This window comes from Acaromyces ingoldii (assembly GCF_003144295.1).
Source record: "Acaromyces ingoldii strain MCA 4198 unplaced genomic scaffold FA10scaffold_1, whole genome shotgun sequence".
Lineage (NCBI taxonomy): Eukaryota > Fungi > Basidiomycota > Exobasidiomycetes > Exobasidiales > Cryptobasidiaceae > Acaromyces > Acaromyces ingoldii.
The window spans coordinates 3,252,604-3,269,930 of NW_020290247.1; the positions used below are offsets into that span (position 1 = coordinate 3,252,604).

The 17,327-nt window shown below is 57.5% G+C and overlaps 8 protein-coding genes across 8 annotated transcripts; 4 read left to right on the top strand and 4 right to left on the bottom strand.

Annotated features, from left to right (window-relative positions):
* Nucleotides 1-601: 601 nt before the first annotated feature.
* On the top strand, nucleotides 602-3,294 carry FA10DRAFT_299234 (hypothetical protein; the record flags this gene model as incomplete). Its single annotated transcript, XM_025524699.1, has 3 exons — nucleotides 602-1,605; nucleotides 1,666-2,021; nucleotides 2,161-3,294. The coding sequence occupies exons 1-3, from the start codon at nucleotides 639-641 to the stop codon at nucleotides 3,292-3,294; spliced, it is 2,457 nt and encodes an 818-aa protein (XP_025381094.1). The 5' UTR covers nucleotides 602-638.
* FA10DRAFT_264495 (putative RPT5-26S proteasome regulatory subunit) lies at nucleotides 3,135-4,894 on the bottom strand. The gene is made up of 3 exons (XM_025520669.1): nucleotides 4,130-4,894; nucleotides 3,454-4,061; nucleotides 3,135-3,380 (listed from the first exon to the last, which is right to left on the bottom strand). The coding sequence occupies exons 1-3, from the start codon at nucleotides 4,860-4,862 to the stop codon at nucleotides 3,357-3,359; spliced, it is 1,365 nt and encodes a 454-aa protein (XP_025381095.1). The 5' UTR covers nucleotides 4,863-4,894; the 3' UTR covers nucleotides 3,135-3,356.
* A 114-nt stretch (nucleotides 4,895-5,008) lies between these two features.
* FA10DRAFT_264496 (hypothetical protein) lies at nucleotides 5,009-8,089 on the top strand. Its single transcript, XM_025520670.1, has 3 exons — nucleotides 5,009-5,334; nucleotides 5,415-7,036; nucleotides 7,099-8,089. Exons 1-3 carry the CDS (start codon nucleotides 5,066-5,068, stop codon nucleotides 7,956-7,958), a joined length of 2,751 nt encoding a protein of 916 aa, XP_025381096.1. The 5' UTR covers nucleotides 5,009-5,065; the 3' UTR covers nucleotides 7,959-8,089.
* FA10DRAFT_283520 (OsmC-like protein) lies at nucleotides 8,082-8,680 on the bottom strand (the record flags this gene model as incomplete). Its single annotated transcript, XM_025523846.1, has 2 exons — nucleotides 8,082-8,123; nucleotides 8,186-8,680. 2 exons carry the CDS (start codon nucleotides 8,678-8,680, stop codon nucleotides 8,082-8,084), a joined length of 537 nt encoding a protein of 178 aa, XP_025381097.1.
* Nucleotides 8,681-10,354: 1,674 nt separating this feature from the next.
* FA10DRAFT_34607 (glycoside hydrolase/deacetylase) lies at nucleotides 10,355-11,911 on the top strand. Its single transcript, XM_025525449.1, has 4 exons — nucleotides 10,355-10,808; nucleotides 10,869-10,944; nucleotides 11,007-11,249; nucleotides 11,318-11,911. Exons 1-4 carry the CDS (start codon nucleotides 10,531-10,533, stop codon nucleotides 11,624-11,626), a joined length of 906 nt encoding a protein of 301 aa, XP_025381098.1. The 5' UTR covers nucleotides 10,355-10,530; the 3' UTR covers nucleotides 11,627-11,911.
* Nucleotides 11,845-12,839, bottom strand: FA10DRAFT_264500 (hypothetical protein). Its single transcript, XM_025520671.1, has 3 exons — nucleotides 12,647-12,839; nucleotides 12,200-12,556; nucleotides 11,845-12,129 (listed from the first exon to the last, which is right to left on the bottom strand). Exons 1-3 carry the CDS (start codon nucleotides 12,707-12,709, stop codon nucleotides 11,962-11,964), a joined length of 588 nt encoding a protein of 195 aa, XP_025381099.1. The 5' UTR covers nucleotides 12,710-12,839; the 3' UTR covers nucleotides 11,845-11,961.
* Nucleotides 12,840-12,956: 117 nt separating this feature from the next.
* On the top strand, nucleotides 12,957-15,029 carry FA10DRAFT_248338 (hypothetical protein). Its single transcript, XM_025519486.1, has 2 exons — nucleotides 12,957-13,646; nucleotides 13,710-15,029. Exons 1-2 carry the CDS (start codon nucleotides 13,029-13,031, stop codon nucleotides 14,964-14,966), a joined length of 1,875 nt encoding a protein of 624 aa, XP_025381100.1. The 5' UTR covers nucleotides 12,957-13,028; the 3' UTR covers nucleotides 14,967-15,029.
* Nucleotides 15,030-15,893: 864 nt separating this feature from the next.
* FA10DRAFT_225806 (SRF-TF-domain-containing protein) lies at nucleotides 15,894-16,658 on the bottom strand (the record flags this gene model as incomplete). Its single annotated transcript, XM_025518659.1, has 2 exons — nucleotides 15,894-16,172; nucleotides 16,251-16,658. The coding sequence occupies 2 exons, from the start codon at nucleotides 16,656-16,658 to the stop codon at nucleotides 15,894-15,896; spliced, it is 687 nt and encodes a 228-aa protein (XP_025381101.1).
* Between the last annotated feature and the right edge of the window lie 669 nt (nucleotides 16,659-17,327).

A 17,327-nucleotide genomic window follows, 5' to 3' on the forward strand; every position in this document is an offset into this window, starting at 1 on the left:
TGCCTGCATCAGGGTATTCGCCGTTCCCTTCCCTTCTCCACGTCCACGTCGGAGGGCAACGGAACATCTGGCTGACGCACTTCTGTTTCGCTGTCAATGGCACGACTTGTGTGGCTCCGAGTGGTAGACAGCTCAACTCCTTCATTCTCTTCGCTATCGTCGCTTCAGAAGCACAGCACTCTCGTCACAGCGAATGGTACTTCAGAGCTCAAGCTATGTGTGTTTTGCGGCGCCATGCGGCTCACTCGCTTCCAGAGAGTACCTCATCATTTGGAGAGCTCTCTTTTGAAGGCCCCACGATCCAATACTGAAGATGGGCAGCCACATGGATATCAACGGTACCCGAGCAACTGGCTCACCGGTGAAAAGGGTAACATTGGTGCGCTGGAAAGAGATCGCTCTGCGGAGCGCGAGTGAGGCGAGTGACTGCGCCGTGTGATGATGATGCCCCACGGGTTTTTTTTTTTTTTTTTTTTTTTTTTTTTTAAATTTTTTCAACTCGGTCCGAATGAGAGTGCACGCCCCAAGATCAGCTCCGGAGAAGCGCGCTAGGGCTCCTTTTTATTTTTATTTTTATTTTTCTTCGACACTCGCTATTCCACGCCCTGCTCCTTCTCCACTTTGGGCCAACAGAGACGATGAACAGGGCAGCGACATCGTCCGCGGCCGGATCCCTCGGTAAGCGTGGGACGCACCATGCGAGGCGGCGGCAATCGACCGTGTCTCCTGCACTTCGGCAGGACCTGTCGGAAGGAGGCGAAAACGATCCGCTGCTCGACGCCGAGGCTGCAGGCGACGATCAGACCAAGGTCCTGCCGGATCGATGTGCGGCCGAGGTCATCTACCCGCTCGTCCACACGGTTCGCAACGACGTCAAGACGACAATCGATGCCTATCTGGATTGGCATGAGCTGACCTCGCTGGAGCTCAATTACTCAATCGTGCGGCCACTGGCGCTCAAGTACAGCCGCTACCGGCAGCTGTCGATGCTGTTTGTGCTCCTCATTAACCGGATCCAATTCCAGCGCGACGCCGAGAGGGACGTGGCGATGCAGGCCGTCAACCAGACGAGAGCAGCCCTGTGCGAGCTGCTGGCCATCAAGCTGCTCCGTACCTTTGCACACGACGGCTTCGAGCTCGTCACCGCCCTCGCATACCCCTTTAGCCCCTTCCAGGGCGCAGATGAGGCCACGACCGCCGACGAACTCGTGCCGGGCTATGAGCAGACAACGAGTGCCATGGAGCTGGCGATCATGAGCAAGGCCAAGAAGTTCCTCAAGAGTCCCCTGGCGCAGCGCTGCATCATGGGCATCTACGAGGGAAGGGTCGTCCTGTCCTACAAGGCCCAACATGCCATCGTCGACGACAGCTACAAGAAGAGGCCACTGGGCATCTACGATCCATCCAAGGCGCCCTTTCTCGACCACTACCGGCTCCGAGTGCCTCTGGTGCGGTCGAGGATCGAATTTGTCAACTTCTGCCTCCTGCTCCTCTTCTACGTATGGTGCCTGTCGCAAAAGGGCGAGATGCACTGGACGACGGCAGAGACAATTTTTACCATTTGGCTCTTTGGCTTTGCTCTTGACGAGGCGGCGCAATTTCAAGGTGAGCAGTGTTTAAGCTATTGCTAGCCCAGCTTTCCCTCTCATCTCATCATCCCCTCAGAACACGGACTCGGCATATACGTCACTTCGCTGTACAACATGCTCGACTTTACCTTTTGCATTGTCTCGTTCGTTTGGCTCGGTATCAGGATATCGGCCCTGGTGCGCGGCGATGCTGGGCATTCCAACCTGTCGTTCGACACGCTCGCCCTCGGCGCTATTCTCCTGTGTCCCCGCGTCGCCTCGGTCCTCATTCAGGACAATGTCATCCTGCTTGCCCTCAAGGCCATGTTAGCCGACTTTGCCTTTTTCATGGGCTTGGCTGCCGTCTGCTTCAGCGGCTTTCTCTACACTTTTTGGAGCCTTAGCGACCGAAGCGAATGGACGGCAGGCAAGATCATCTGGATCATGCTCAAGGTGCGTCGCTCTGCCCGAAAGGAATCCTCTCGGCAGTTGAAGTGCTGACCGTCTGCTTCCCTCCTTGCCTTCTCCCGCTTTCGTCTCCTTGCCCCTTTTCCTCCTACCCCTCTCGTGGTGCTCGGCTCCTAATGCCCAGGTCTGGTTTGGCAACAGCTACGTCGGCTTCGACACGGCCGAGTCGTTTAGCCCCATCTTTGGACCGCCTCTGATGGTCTTCTTTGCCGTCATGGCCAACTCGCTACTCCTCACGATTCTCATCTCGCTCCTCTCCAACACCTTTAGCGTCGTGTCTGCCAATGCAGCCGAGGAGGCCTTTTACCAATTTTCCTGCAAGACATTTGCGGGCATCAGCACCGACGCCCTCTTTAGCTACGTGCCGCCACTCAACCTGCTCGCCGTCGTCACCATCATGCCCCTCTCGTTTGTCCTGACGCCGCGCTGGCTGCACAAGGTCAACGTCGTCCTGCTCCGTCTCACCTCGTGGCCGATTCTCCTCGTCATTCGCCTCGGCGAGCAGCGCCGGAGCCTCACGCACCTGATGGGCCTCGAGACGACGACGGAGCGGGCAACGCACATCATCAGCTGGCTCCCGCTGCCCCGGAGCGGCAAGAGCGACAAGGACATTGTCGAGGCCGTCTTTTCGAGAGCCAAGACGAGCCCGCTGGACGGCGAAGGATGGGAGCGGTGGGCCGAAGAGGCTGCCGTCCAGGCGAACCCGGAAGACGGCGCCGAGGAGCAGCGCGAGGCAACGCCACCGTCCACTCCACAGAGGCGTGACGGAAAGAGCTACGGAGCAGCACAGTCCACGAAGCCGCTGTCGGCCTCAACGTGCCAGGGCGACGGCCCGTCTCCGCCACCAGCGGCTGCTGCTGCTGCCGCCGCCGCCTCCTCGTCGTCGTCTTCAGGGCAAAAGGACATGCGCAGGAGCAGGACATTTGACGTGGGAGAGAACATGCAACGTCGCAATGGCACCGTGGACACGTCGAGGGCGCTGGGGTCCCTCTCGAGCCCGCTCGCGCGCATCTTCGGACGCACCAGGACATTCTCGGATCAACACGCGCCGATGGACATCAACGCGGGCAACCCGACCACAGGCCGGCCGCGCAGCCAGATCGAACGCGGGAATGAAGGGGCAGAAGAGGGTGCAGCGGGGCCTGCGACTCGGGACCTCATCCTCAGTCTCATGGAGAAGATTGAAAGGCAGGAAAAGGCCCAGCAGAGATTGGAGGATCTCCTGCTCAAGCTGGCCGAAGATCGGGGAAATCTCTGAACAATGTTTGTAAAACTCTCTTCATTGTGGGAGTGTCGCAGGCGATGTATAAAATTCCCGTATTATGAGAACATGAAGAGCTCGTTCTGTCATGAAAGAGTCCCCAGACTGAGGCGTCAGCAAACGAAGAGTAAGTAGAGTCATCTCCAAGTGACGCACCTTCTTCTTTGCCTGCACCTCGGCGATGCCGCCAACGAAGTGCTCATGCGAGAGCTCGGTGGCGCCCTCGCGCAGCGCCAGCATACCCGCCTCTACGCACACGGCCTTCAGCTGGGCGCCGTTCATCTCGTCGGTGCTGCGCGCCAGCTCCTCGTAGTTTACGTTGCTGGCCACTGTCATTCGTCTGCTGTGGATCTGCAAAATCATGGCCCGGCCCGCCTCGTTTGGCAGGGGGAATTCAACTTTCCGGTCCAACCTGCCGGATCTCAAGAGGGCAGGGTCCAGGATGTCGATTCGGTTCGTCGCAGCAATGACTTTGATGCGCTCATCGGAGCTGAAGCCGTCCAACTGGTTGAGAAGTTCGAGCATGGTACGCTGCACCTCTCGATCACCGCTCTTGTCGCTGTCGAACCGCTTTGTTCCAATGGCGTCGAGCTCGTCAATGAAGATGATGGCCGGGGCCTTCTCCTTGGCCAGTTCAAACGCATCTCGGACCAGCTTGGCGCCGTCGCCGATGAACATCTGAACAAGGGAGGGACCAGCCAGCTTCAGGTAGCAAGCATTCGTCTGCGCTGCACATGCCCTTGCCAGCAACGTCTTTCCCGTTCCTGTGGCGTTTGAATAAGCGAACTTTCCATGAAAAGATGAAGGCAAGGCACTCGATGAAAAGACTAACCTGGCGGTCCGTACATCAAGCAACCTTTCGGCGGCTTGATGCCCAGGTTCTTAAACTTTTGCTCCTGTTGCATCGGCAAGACGATGGCCTCGACGAGCTCCTCGATCTGCTTGTCCAGGCCTCCAATGTCCGTGTATGTCTCGGTAGGCCTCTCATCGACCTCCATAGCCTTGACCCTGCTGTCGTATTCGGCGGGCAGCTTGTCGAGAACGAGGTAGCTGTCCTTATTCACGCCGATGAGGTCGCCAGGCCTGAGCGACTCGGGGGGGACGAGCCCGATGAGGGGAAGAAAGATAGTTTGCCGGGTCGAAGTCTTGATCACTGCACACTTGCCCTTCCTTCTTGAGTCCAGATCAACATTGGCGCCCTCCTCTGAGTCTTCATCAATGTCCGGGTCAATGTCGAGGATCTCGACGACATTGCCGACAAGGAAAGGAAGAACCTTGTTCTGCTTGATCTTATCGGCGTTGTCCTTGATCTTTTCCTTCATGGCCCCTTGCTCGTGCATCAGTCTCATGTGCTCCGACCGCATCACCTTGATGTCATTCTCCAGCAGTCGGGTCCGTGTCCTGATCTCTTCGGCCGTGGCGTTGAGCACCTCGTCTGGGAGGGGCTCCTCTGGCTGCTGCTGCGCGTCTGTCATTTTGGCATCTGTCTCTGCTGCTGCTGTTGCTGCTGCGTCTGGTGCAGCAGAGGACGAGGCCGGGTCGGCGGGCGGTTGCGGTTCCGACATCGTTCGCTGTTGTTTGTCAAAAGTGATTGAAGTTCGCCTTTGGGTGTCGAGATGGAGGACGCCGCGCGTCTTCTAAAAGGGCGCCACGTGGCATTTAGACTAAAGTTCTGGACCCAGCTCGACCCTTCGATTTTTTTGACCCTCTTGTCCGATGTAGGCGCTCTCTTTGTTCCACTGAAAAGAGCAAAAGGACGACGAACACGATGAGTAGTACGGCGGCACCGTGCTACGACCTCGAGGCCGCACGGACATACCAGGAGCGCCCCGTCATGGCTGAGCAGCTTGCTGAGCAGTTGAGACCGATGTTGTCGGGCGGCGATGTCTACTTGCGGAGACCGTCCCCACCAGAGGAGGGCGGTGGAGAGGGCGATAAGACGGATCCCTTCGAAGAGAGCACACGCCTCTTCAACTCGGCGGCACCACTGGGAGCATGGATCGTCGTTCGTCCCAAGAATACTGCCGATGTTGTGGCGTGAGTTCGACGTCTTTTTGTTTATGGCCTTTAAATCGGGTTGAGTCAGGCAAGCTTATCGGACCATCGGACCATGACAGGACAATCAAGTTCTGCCGCACACACGGCATCTCGCCTTCTGTGCGGTCTGGTGGCTTCTCTACCGCTGGGTGGTCGATCCAGGGCGATCTGGTTCTTGACATGCAGCTCATGGACAGCATCCAGATGATTGCACCTGGCCGCTGCGGTGCAACAGAGGAGACATCGCCGGCCGTTGGCGTTAAAATGTCTACGAGCTTGGATGCTCCTGCGTCCAAGCCGGGAGAGCCTCTCCAGGGCTCTGCACTGCCACAGAAAGATCACAGAGAGGCCGATGCGAAGAGTCGAGCCTTTAATGTGTCCGTGGTCGAGAACGGCACCATCAAGGTTGAGACGAACTCGGCGGGCGTGATTGACCGAGAAGCACACGGGCCTGAATACAATGCCGGTGCGAGGTCAACCGCGCGTGGAATCACCATGGACGGCTCCAACCGGAGAAGAAAGGCGGGCGAGGCTTTCCAGACGTCTCCAAGGATGGGTCAAGAAGAAGCATCGGGCTCGAGACGAAAAGTGCTTGAGCAGGACCGTGATCCTGAGCAGGACCGTGATGCCTTCCCTCGAACGAAGAGCGGAGACAGCGGTGCAGAGGCCGATGCCGAAAGCAGTAGCGGAAGCAAGTCATCTGGAAAGGACAATGCAGAGGGAGGCACGCCATCCTTCAGTGATGGCGGCGAACGCACGGGCAGCGGTGAGAGCCGATCGGGTGGCTCAAGAAGTCCAGAGAGGACGACGACGCCCTGGGTCGATCGCTTTCTTGATTCTGTGCCAGACGGAAGCAACAGCTCGAGTGGGAATTCGAGGAGTGAAAGCAATACCGGCGTGGCGAGCATCGACGCCGATTCGGAAGACCCGCCACGCAGGCCAGAGGTCATGCCGAGCAGCCCCGAAGAAGCCAACCTTCATCGACCCGATGGCATGCAATTGTTCGAGCACGAACGATGGCAGAGGCATCATCAACCGCCAGGATCCATTCCCTCGGGATCACAAACAGTCCTTCCTGAACGAGGAGGCTTCATCTGGACGGCGGGCGACAACAACGGAGCACCTGCCACGACTCGCTCGCTGGGTGATGACCCCGTCTACATGGGCGGATCCACCTTTGGCGACCTGCAAGCCCAGCAGTACGAGTACCAGCAGAATCGCACGGGCGTGTCGCCGTTTCTGTCCCATGCTTCGCTCTACGATGCACCTGCCATTTCGTCGTCGGCTTCCGTGCCTTCGGCACCAACAAAGTCATCGTTGCCGCCTGGCATCCACAAAGATCGCTACATGCTCTGTTCATTCGGGCCAGGCGTCGGATGCAGAGGCATTGACAGCTTCACCGACAAGGCGGGCCGTCTGAGTGGAATGGATGCCAGGGGGTCAGCAAGGGGCAAGGGCAAGGAGAAGGACTTGCGAGTGAACAGCAACGGCATTGACATTGTTGCTCATGGCGTCCCTTACCATGTGCCTCTCTCAGCCTATCCGGTCGGCTCGACGGTCATGACCACGGGCGGCTTCGGCTACTTGGTCCGCGCGTACGGGCTCTCGCTCGACAACGTCGTCGAAATTGAGCTCGTCTTGGCTGATGGCCGAGTGATGACCCTGAATGAGTCTTCAAAGGCCCGAACAAAGGAGGAGGCAGGTGAGCTTCCCGAGGGTCATTTTTCTTTTTCAACCCTGGCTCACTTCACCTCTCTCGCGTAGACCTGTGGTGGGCTGTCCGCGGTGCTGCACCTTGCTTCGGGGTCGTGACTCGCATCGTCGCCAAAGCCTACCCCGTGCCGAGCGTATACGCGGGTAATCTCATCTACCCCATGAACCCCATTACCGCACCCTCGCTCATAAGGCACTGGCGTGACTGCCTCAAGGGCAGTGGCGACTCGGTGCCAAGAGAGCTCTACTCGAACCTCATCCTAACCGCTGGGCCCGATCAGTCATCGGACGTGATCGTGATCCAGGTCTCCTACTTGGGCGACCGGGCCGATGGCGAGGCCTTCGTCCAAGCGCTTAGCTCCTGGACGGGAGAGCGGGTGCTGCTCAAGGACATTGAGGAGCGCTCCTTTTTGTCGCAGCAGGACGGCGTTGCCCAGGTGCTCAAGAATGGCCAAGGACGACGGTGGATGGTGCGGGGCGATCTCGTATCTACCCTGACCGACGAGGTCATTGCCGACACGGTGGAGCGCTTCAGCGGAATGGGCAACTTGGCCGTGTGGCTCTTTGAGCTCGTGGGTGGAGCGGTAGAGGATGTTGAGGAGCACGAGACGTGCGTGGGCCCCCGTCAGCGGGCTGCCAAATTCACTGTCGGCGCCTTGCATCAGTGGTCGGGCAAGGAGGAAGACGAGCAGTGTGCGAACAGTGTCGACGGCTGGGTAAAGGACGTCCTCTCCAAGGTCAGCATCGGCGGGCCTTATGCATGCTTCCTCGAGCGAAAAGAGTCGAGGGAAAGGGTCGAGGGATCGTTTGGCAAGGACAACTTTGAAAGACTCTTGCAGCTCAAGAGAGACGTCGACCCTGAAGGATTCTTCAGGCACACGTTTGGAGCAGGTCTGACAAACTTTGTCTGACAAGGCAGAAGCGATTCATTCTCCTCATTCCCTTCCTCTTATACATCAAGCCCATGTACCATTGGTTTTGTTTCATTTGTTCTCTCGCCAGCGAATATACTATCACTTTACACAGCTGATCAATCAGGCCGAGAGAACCTTGATGTCGACAGGGACATTGTTACGCTGTTGTGTCTCAAGTGAGTCAGTATCCTTGTGAGAAACTTCTCTCTTGTTGCTAAACATACCGTAGCATTGCTGTAAGGGCAGACATCGTGCGCCTTGTCGACGAGGGATTTGAGGTTGTCGAGGTCCTTGCCCTGGGCGCTGGCCTTGATGACGAGCTCGACGGCGATGGCAAATGGCTTGTTTCCCTCGCTGGGAGGGCCAATGGAGACGTGGGCCTCGCACTTTGTGTCCTTTGGAATCGAGCTCTTGGCCTGCGACGTGACGAGGTTGAGAGCCGAGAGGAAGCAAGCAGCGTAGCCCATGGCAAAGAGCTGCTCGGGATTCTGCCCCTTGCCGTCCCCGCCGAGTTCCTTGGGCATGGCCAGGGTCAGGTCCAGGGGCTGCGGGGCATCGAGCAGCGACGTCTTGCCGTTGCGGCCCTGGCCAGAGGCCGACGCGTGGGCCGTGTAGAGGCTCTTGGAGAGCGTCGTCACGCTCCGTCGGCCAAGGGCGACCGAGGGTGCCGAGCGCGCCACGAGGCGGGTAGAGAGCATGCGGGTCGAGTTAGCAAGCATTCTGGCTTTTGCAGTCTGGTCTGATCACTGGAGGAGGGGCGTGTATTGATGGCGCTCTGGTGGGATCGGTTGGAAGCATGGGCAAAACTCGCCAGTTTTTTAAGTGGAGATCTACCTTCTGGGCGAGGGCGGCTGGCATTCGGACTTTTGTGGCTGTCGATTGGTGGAGGTGGATGAACAGGAAGGAAGGAATCACGTGGCGGCTCTCCCGCACCGGTTGCTTCAGAAGCACTAACGCCTGTATGTGGGATGAATCGGAGCAAGCAAGCAAGCCTGGTAGGACGCTGCTCGGAGCACCGTGAACCTTGCTTTGATGACTCCAAAGTCTTTGAATTGGTAACTTGTTGAGCTTGATGGTCCGAGGGGGAGCGCGAGGGCTGTCCGAATAAGCGAATTTCAAAGAGAGACTATTGCCAACCTCGAGCAACGAGCGATGCTTCACGGAAGACCGAGTCTGGCCCCAGTTCACGATGGGAGGAACAACGGCAATCTTTACAAGCTGCCCCTTTTCCGCAGAGCAAGAGTAGCATAAACCTCATGTGCTTGCTGCTCCCTGCGGGTCCACGGGCCTCCTATCTCGACGGAGTTTTAATGTATCCGCCCTGATCAAGTGTCAGCCTCGAGATTATTGCTCGCGCGTGCGCTCTGAGAGGAGGTCATCCGTTCCGTCCCAATTTGGTAATAATAGCACGATAGCGGAGACAGGAGTGCCATTTCCGCCGGCCAAAAAGCTCCCATTGACAGTCAGAAGCGGGATCGACGGCACAAACATGGCGGTTCTCGAAATATATATTAATTTCCATAGTTGACCGCCGCCGCCTGTCGCCAAAACCGCCGCCATCTGCGCTCCGAACCGTGCTGGCATGGGCATTGAGCACTGTGCCGCATATACCGCTGCCTCGGACACATTTTGCTATTTCGAAGGAATGACATGTCTTGTCAGAAGCCAAAAGTCAGCAGGAACGACACGCGCGACTCAATCAACGTGGGCCTGCCGAACGCACGCCCGATCCCCTCTGCTTCTATCGAAAGATTCTATTTCGGCAAGCTTTCACGGTAGTGAGAGAAGAATTCATTATTTACTTCTTCCCCTTCGCCTTTGCTTTGGAGCAGGCTTGAGCACCCCGTGTTTTTCTCGTAATTAATGTAGAGCTCACACCGCTCGCTCGGAAGATGAGCAGAGGAGCAAGTCATGTTAACTTGCTCTGCAGAAGAAGAGAGAGAGAAAAAAACAGGCAGGGGGGAGAGGGAGGGAACGGGCCGAGCTGGGCAGGGGTGAACTCTGGAAAGCCACCACTGTACGGCTCACCCCTCGCAGTAAGTGAAAGTTCTTTTAAAATTTCGGCCAAGAACTATTCTTTCCCGGGTCGCATTAAGATCCTGGACTATTCTTCACAGAGGGTACCTGGCATAACATGCTCCCGTTCTGCCACCAATTTCCGAGGTGCAGATGCCAGATTTATTGTATTGGGCCTCGCCTCGCATGCATTTAAGTGACACTTCCTGAGAGGGTCAGGCACTACAATACTACTACTACAATGTCGATTGTCTATTTATCGCCCTGATCCCGCCGTAATACAGCATCGAGGTCGATCAGAAAGACGCTGGAGGTTTGACCACGAAGCCTTGAAATTATCACGTATATCTCTCTTTTGCTCTTGCTCTCTCACCTCCTCCCCATCCCCCTCCCAAGCTCGTTCCCCGACCGTGCGTGTTCGCGACCCCGACGCTCGTTATCCACACTCTTTTGCCTCGTCATCGTCTCTTCTCCCCCCTTTTCTTTATATAAGGCCTCGCCTCTCGATAGATTCCGTCTGCTCTGTGCCTTTCCTTGAATACCAGCAGCAACAATGTTTTCTCGTCTCGCTCTCGCCATCGGTATCCTTGGGGCAGCCGCCTCCGTTCAGGTCCAGGCTGCCGGTGCCGCCAAGTACCTGCCCCCGCTGTCGGACACCGTCATGGCCGACCTGGCCAAGCTCGATCCGTCGCAATACGAAACGTTCCACCTGCAGAACGCCTCCGATGCCCTCACAAAGCGCGGTCCTCCCAATGGTCTCCGAGGGATCCAGGAGAGGTGCACGACTAGCCACTGCTACGACTTCACCTTTGATGACGGTCCTTACAACAAGTGAGTGGAGACGGTGAAGTTCTCACAACAAATCACTAAATGAGGTCCTTCAATTAATAGCATGCGTAACATCGTTGACCACGCCACGGACAACGGCATCAAGGTCACGTTCTTCGTCAACGTCAACAACTACGACGTGAGTTGAATGAGCAATAAATCCTTGCTGTCAAGGTCTCTGACATCGAGGAAACCTTCCAGTGCATCTACAACCAGCAGCGTGTTTCCGACCTTCGCTATGCCTACGGCAAGGGCATGCAGATCTGCAGCCACACTGCCACGCACCCTCACCTCAACGACCTGACGCACGCCCAGATCGACCACCAGGTCCAGGGCGTTGAAGACGCGCTGTGGAAGATTCTTGGTGTCGTCCCCGCCTGCATTCGCCCACCCTATGGCGAGGCCAACGACGATGTTGTCAACTACCTCAATGACCGCTGGGGTGTGAGTACTGGCTCTTTGAAAGGAAAGACGTCTTAAGACCATCAAGGGAAGCTGACTTGGGCCCACAGTACGTCGTCATTAACTGGAACTACGACTCGGGTGACAGCACCGGCTCCACCACGGCTCAGTCCAAGGCTGTTCTCCGCACGATCAAGTCGCCCAAGCACGCAATTGTCCTCATGCACGAGACCGTCGACACTACACCCAACAACCTCTTCCCCGCCGCCATCAAGATTGCTCAAGACAACGGCTACACGGCGGCCAACCACCAAACCGTGCCGCAGAGCCTTGGCTTCAACGGATACAAAGTCACGGGCACCCGAGGCAGCCGAGACTCTACCTGGACGTGCAACGGCTACACACCCGGCCAAGGCTAGGTTGTCTCTCCCCTTCAACTTTTTCTTCTTCCTCTTCCTTTATCTTTTGCTCTGGGAGCACAGAAGCTCGAGCAAAGCAACCCACACACACGGACAGTGATGCAATGATCATCTCACTCCTACCCTATTGCCTATTTACGTGCGAGTAAGCCTGGGTGCGTGTTGTCAGCTTGATCCGATGCTCGCAAGTGATGCGAAGCTCCCCTGAGCTATCGATATTGAGTGAGAGCATCACATTTTGCTTAATCAGCCCCTGATCACACCCTGCACACCAACTTTGCCGCACGAGGAGTCGAAAATAGTTTCAATAGAGTACAGTGCTGTGCTTACGGTTCTCAGTCGTATTCAGCTTCGCCACCGCCACCCTCGTCCTCGATGTCATCCCCTTCGCCATTGTCGAAGTAATTGTCTGCATAGTCGTCTTCTTCCTCGTCCTCGTAATCGTCCATGGGCTCCTCCTCATCGGGAGATGGTGACCGATCCGGGGGAGCCTCTCCGCCGGTCTGCAGTCAAGGCGCGTGTCAGCATGGTTTGAGGGTCAGAGAAGGAGAGAGGTGATCTGCTGAGATTTACCTCGAGGCGCTCCAGCATTCGTTTCCAATCCGTCCGCTTCTTGGACGGGCCAGCTCCGTCGCTCCTCTTCCCATCGGCCTTCTTATCCTCCCCGTCCATAAAGGCCTTCCATAGCCCCCTTGGAAAGGCCTCCCTTTGCATGTAGGCGGCCTCTCTGATTTTGAGCGACTGCGAGCCGTTCTTTGCATTGTCCCGGTGGTAGCGATCCGAGAAGCGTGGCACCTCGCGCCGCCGTTTCTCCTCTTCGACGGGCCACCATGATGTGTAGCGCTGCTCGGACAGGAATTTGAGCTGCAGCGCAACCGCCCGCTCCTCAAACGGCGTTGCTGGCGATAGCACCGGCTTCTCCTCCATTGGCTTTTCGCGCACATATATACGACCTGTCAGCCAAGCTTTTTGCAGCGCACCTCGAATCGAGCAGGCTCAGAGAGCAAAGAGCCCACTCACAGGATATGCCTTGCTTGGCTCCTTGTCCATCTTGGCGAGCTCCGCCCAAGTGAATGCGCCCATTGGAGGGCCATTGTCCCCTCTCATCCCGCCTCCGCCGCGTCCACCACCGCGCCCACCGCCACGGCCTCCTCTCGCCGCCATAGTAGGTGAGGTAGGTCTTTCAGCTGCGAAGCTCTCGGTGTGTCCACGCCCGCTCTCCAAAAAAAAAAAAAGGGCGAAGATGGCGCTCATGAGGTTGTGATCCACGTGGCACATCTCTTCGAAATTTTTCTTGGCCCCAGACTATCTTCGGCGCTCTGTCCTTCCCGCCAGAAGCATCAATTTAGATTAGCAGCAGCAGCAGCAGCAGCAGCAGCAGCAGCAGCGCAGGGGTAGCGGGATGGCGACGATGGCAGTAGAGGTCCGTGGTGGGGGCCATGCCGGTGGAAGCACCTGCCGACCTCGCTCGCTTTCTCCCGCTGCGCTTCTCCCACCACCTGCTCCTGCTCGTCTGCTGTTGCGATGCAGCGCCAGAGGATGCGACAAGGCATTTGCCAAGCCGAGCAAGCTGCTCCAGCATGAACGGACACACACGGGTGAGAGGCCGTTTGCATGCCAACATGACGGCTGTGGAGCGTCTTTTGGGAGAAAGGACCATCTGGATCGGCACGCGCAGACCCACCTCGACGAAGACGACGACAACGACGACGACGACGGGCGCGGGGCCGCAACGATGAGGAGACGGCCCTTTCTATGCGAGTACAAGGCGGGGTCCGTCGAGTGCGGAAAGAGATTCTTGACCGCTCAGCATCTCCGGCGACACATAGACGAGACGCACGATGACGCACGAGCAGTTGGCCAGAGCACAACAGACGACGAGGACGACGAGAGGAAGGCTGTGGCAGAGAGCGGGAGAGGCGGTGACGCTTCCTCGTCGGTGATGGGCCAGCACAGCATTCCTGGGAAGAAAAAGCGAGGGGGCAAGAGAAGCAGAGCTGGGGGCGAGGGTGCCTATCAAGTGAGTCTCTACCTGAGTGGTTGAGCTCGTCGATCTTTCTGGTGGCTGACTCGAGTAATTAAGTGCGACGTGCCAGGCTGCGAACAGAGCTTTACAAAGAGGAAGCATCTACGCACGCATATTGCTGCCTCTCACGCTATCCGCGTTCCTGTTCCCGTCCCAGCGGCCGCCCAAGGAGATGGCGAGGACAGCACCAGCCCGCTGTTTCCATGCACGCATTCGGGCTGCCTCAAGCAGTTTCCCACTCATTCGAAGCGGGCCGCACATCTTCGAACAGCCCACGATGCTCATCGGTACATGTGCACGCTGCCGCACGAGAGTGGCGACGTCATTTTCTTCTCGACATGGTCGGACCTGCAGCGCCATCAGCGCGACGTCCACCCGCCTCGGTGCCACTGGCCAGGTTGCAAGGACAAGGTCTTCAAGACTCGAGAGAACCTCAAGGCGCATCTTCGGCGGCATATGGAAAAGGAGAGGCACCTGCAGGATCAAGGCCTTGTCCTCCCGCCCTCCTTCTCCACGACTTCAGGTCCAACCGGACGGGTAGCTCAGACATCGATGGCATTTGAGTGCCCGGATTGTGACAAGGCTTTTGCTTCAAAGTACGCACGCGACGTCCACACCAAGACGGTGCATCTCGGGCAGCGCGACTATGCATGCAAAAATGCCGGCTGCGACAAGCGATACGGCCACAAACATCTCGTCGTGCGCCATGCGAGGGTCTGCCCCTTTCAGCTTGCCCAGGGCGATTCGAGGGCAGATGGCAAGGGCGAGGGCGAGAATGACGAGGACGAAGCGGACGACGAAGAGGAAGCAGCAGGGGGAGACGAAGAGGACATGGACGATGACTTCTTCCGGAGAGAGGGCGGCGCCGTGCCAGAAGAGAGTGCGTCGAGGGGACGTGTACGCAAGCGCAAGCTCGACGCGGGCGAAGGCGCGCCCAAGAGCTTCCTGGTGGACCTCTTGACGGGAAGAGGATACGGCGCCAAAGCCGCGCCAAAGAGGCACAGGCTTGCAAAGGGAAGAATTCTGGCCTGTCCCTGGTCCAAGATCAGCGCGGAGCTGGCCAAGCGAGGGGACGAGACCAGCAGCAACAGCAGCGCTTGTATCACTTGCGACTATCGGTTCTCGAGAGTGTATGACGTGCAGCGCCATCTCGCCTCCAAGCACCAAGTCGATCTTTCTCAGCTAGAAATTCGAGCGCTGCTGACGAGCGAAGAGAGGCAGGCATTGCCCAATCCACGTCCCTCTGGCTCGCAGCGAGATCAGACCTTGTACACCTACGACGATTCGGACGATTCAGACCGAGAGAGCACCTAGACGAGACCACTCTACCATCATGTACAATCATCATCATTACCCTAATATTACACTACCATCAGCAGCATCAGTATCAATCGGGGACATTTCTGAATGTCGTTCATCTGCAGGACCTGAGACACTTGGCATTTCATCAGGAAGAAACACATGCCCAGATGCGCTTCGAAAGGGGAAGATGCGGTCCAGCATCTTGCAGGACTGAGTGCTACTACTGTTACTGGTACGAGGGATACTTGCGCGTGACATGCCAGGAAAGAGATATGGGAAGAGGGGAAGTGGGGAAGATAGGACCGGGACTGGGAGATTGAGCTAGCAAGCCAGAGGTGGGCCAAGAGAAAGAGAGAGAGCAGAGAGGGGTATATAGCTGCTGGGCCGGAGGCGATATGTCGCTGTAGGTCTGTTTTCGCTTGTGTTTTCATTGCATTGCGTGGCGAGGTCGTAAATGCATTCGCTTGAAGGGCGAGTGTTCGTACAAGGCGTACCGTCATTGCATTCAGAGGCCGTAATTGCCATATGGCATTGCATGCTGATCCGTCTGGCCACCCATATGCGGCTGATGGTGTTGCTGTGGTGCTTGCTGCTGGTGAGGGTGGCCTCCCTGCTGAGGTTGTGACTGCTGTTGCGAGACCGGCGGCGCTTGTGCATGACTTTGTTGGTGATGATGCTGCGACTGTTGCTGCTGATGGGGAGGATATGCATAGCTGTGTCCTCCCATCGTCAGCCCGCTCATGTCGCCGAGATCAGAGAGTCCGTGCATGGCTGGATTTAGTCTCGGGTCGGGGTATGGAGCCATGCCAGCGTACTGCTGCTGATGGATAGGCATCGAGTGTTGCTGCTGAAGGTGGTGCTGCTGCTGTTGTTGTTGCTGTTGCGATTGCTGCATCGCTTGTTGAAATTGGGCTGTGAAAAGCGGATAAGAGGGTTCAATTACCAACACACGCGCTTCTCGCAAGGCAGGTCATGCTCACGCTTCTCCTCCTCCTGCTCCTCTCCCTCGTCTTCATCGTCGTCGCCATGCTCGCCCTCCTTGCCCGCGTCCTCGGCGAGCGAATCAGGCTTGCTGAGGCATCTCTGGATCAGTTCTCGCCCTTCATCGGTCGCGACTATCGGCTGCAGCTTGGGCGTGGTAAAGGTGTATACAAGTCCCGTCTGCGACACGATGAGCAGAAGCACCTGCGTCCCTGTGAGAGTCGCCAGCTCATAGGCCTGATGCGAAGAGAGAGAGGGGGAGAGGTGAGCTAATCGCCTTTGCACTGATCAGTCCCAAAAGGAGCGCCCGCGCACCTTCTTCATGATGCCAGCCTTGCGCTTGCTAAAGGTAATGTGTCTCCGACTGTCGTCCTCGATAAACTCGATGCGGATCTTTCTTCTACCCGTGTGCGCGTCGCGTTCGCCCTTTACCTCCGCTAAGCCTCCCGCTCTCGATGTTGAGGCAGCAGCAGCGGCGGCGGCGGCTGCTGACGTCGAAGTGGACGCTGAGGAGCCAGAGGTGGAGGAGCTCTTGGTGGCCTTGGTGGTCGCCCGGCTGCTTGCCCTCTTGCGTTTGCCGCCGCCACTAGTCGCGCTCTCGTCCTCGTCGCCTTCGTCGTCGTCGTCGTCAGAAAGGCCAGTTGCGATGTGGCCGGCGCCGAGTACACCGGCAAAGGCTTCTTGCTGCGCCGGGCTCGCCAGCTGCAGCGTGCCATAGGGCATCGTGATGGGCTGTGACGGAGGCCCCTCGGCGGGCGCGACAAAGGCAGCCATGCCAGGGTTGAGATGATGTTGGTGTTGTTCTTGTTGCGGCTGAAACAGCTGGTGGTGCGGAGGCTGATGGTGGTGGTGCGAAGACATGCCCTTCGCCTTTGCGAGGACCGCAGTCGTCGTCGTCGTCGTCGTCGATGCCGGTTTGGTGGGCGAGGGCATCGAAGGGAGCAATAGAGGGTTCGCCCCCCTTTTAAAGGTGGTGCCGTGGGCCCGAGCTTTGGCTGAAGGAAATGAAGGGGTTGGAAAAAAAAAGGAAAAAAGAGGAGAAAAAAAAACCCTTGCCCAGTGCTGTGTGCGTATGGTGTGTCGAGGAGCCAAGAGTGATCCAAGCCAGCCTCCTGTTCTTCCGATCTGCTGCGAGTAGTGCGCAAGGTGCGCAAAGTGCTGTGGGAAGCTATCTCGCTGTTTATGCGCGATGTCGCTCGGCGCAGGTAAGAATGTTCTTTCACGACGCCCGCAGATACTGGGCCTCCGAGGTCGATGGCCAAGTCAACTTCTATGGACGCGCCAGCAGCAGAGGCTTAGCGAGGACTGGACGCGAGCTTTCGCGTCCGGGTCGGTTGCGAGTGTGCGGGTCGATCGGGCTCCAGGAAACTTGCGCCCACAAAGGGTCGCCTC

What these genes read in the sequence shown, in the direction of transcription:
- FA10DRAFT_264495 (XM_025520669.1), bottom strand. Translation starts at nt 4,862, where the DNA reads ATGTCGGAACCGCAACCGCCCGCCGACCCGGCCTCGTCCTCTGCTGCA. An exon ending in CTTGATGTACGGACCGCCAG is followed by an intron (nt 4,062 to 4,129) that starts GTTAGTCTTTTC and finishes CAAACGCCACAG; the next exon opens with GAACGGGAAAGACGTTGCTG. An exon ending in AGGTGCAGGCAAAGAAGAAG is followed by an intron (nt 3,381 to 3,453) that starts GTGCGTCACTTG and finishes CTTTCATGACAG; the next exon opens with AACGAGCTCTTCATGTTCTC.
- FA10DRAFT_264496 (XM_025520670.1), top strand. Translation starts at nt 5,066, where the DNA reads ATGAGTAGTACGGCGGCACCGTGCTACGACCTCGAGGCCGCACGGACA. An exon ending in AATACTGCCGATGTTGTGGC is followed by an intron (nt 5,335 to 5,414) that starts GTGAGTTCGACG and finishes GGACCATGACAG; the next exon opens with GACAATCAAGTTCTGCCGCA. An exon ending in CCGAACAAAGGAGGAGGCAG is followed by an intron (nt 7,037 to 7,098) that starts GTGAGCTTCCCG and finishes TCTCTCGCGTAG; the next exon opens with ACCTGTGGTGGGCTGTCCGC.
- FA10DRAFT_34607 (XM_025525449.1), top strand. Translation starts at nt 10,531, where the DNA reads ATGTTTTCTCGTCTCGCTCTCGCCATCGGTATCCTTGGGGCAGCCGCC. An exon ending in TCAACGTCAACAACTACGAC is followed by an intron (nt 10,945 to 11,006) that starts GTGAGTTGAATG and finishes GAAACCTTCCAG; the next exon opens with TGCATCTACAACCAGCAGCG. An exon ending in ACCTCAATGACCGCTGGGGT is followed by an intron (nt 11,250 to 11,317) that starts GTGAGTACTGGC and finishes TTGGGCCCACAG; the next exon opens with TACGTCGTCATTAACTGGAA.
- FA10DRAFT_264500 (XM_025520671.1), bottom strand. Translation starts at nt 12,709, where the DNA reads ATGGGCGCATTCACTTGGGCGGAGCTCGCCAAGATGGACAAGGAGCCA. An exon ending in AGCCAAGCAAGGCATATCCT is followed by an intron (nt 12,557 to 12,646) that starts GTGAGTGGGCTC and finishes GTGCGCGAAAAG; the next exon opens with CCAATGGAGGAGAAGCCGGT. An exon ending in GAATGCTGGAGCGCCTCGAG is followed by an intron (nt 12,130 to 12,199) that starts GTAAATCTCAGC and finishes CCTTGACTGCAG; the next exon opens with ACCGGCGGAGAGGCTCCCCC.
- FA10DRAFT_248338 (XM_025519486.1), top strand. Translation starts at nt 13,029, where the DNA reads ATGGCGACGATGGCAGTAGAGGTCCGTGGTGGGGGCCATGCCGGTGGA. An exon ending in GGGGCGAGGGTGCCTATCAA is followed by an intron (nt 13,647 to 13,709) that starts GTGAGTCTCTAC and finishes CGAGTAATTAAG; the next exon opens with TGCGACGTGCCAGGCTGCGA.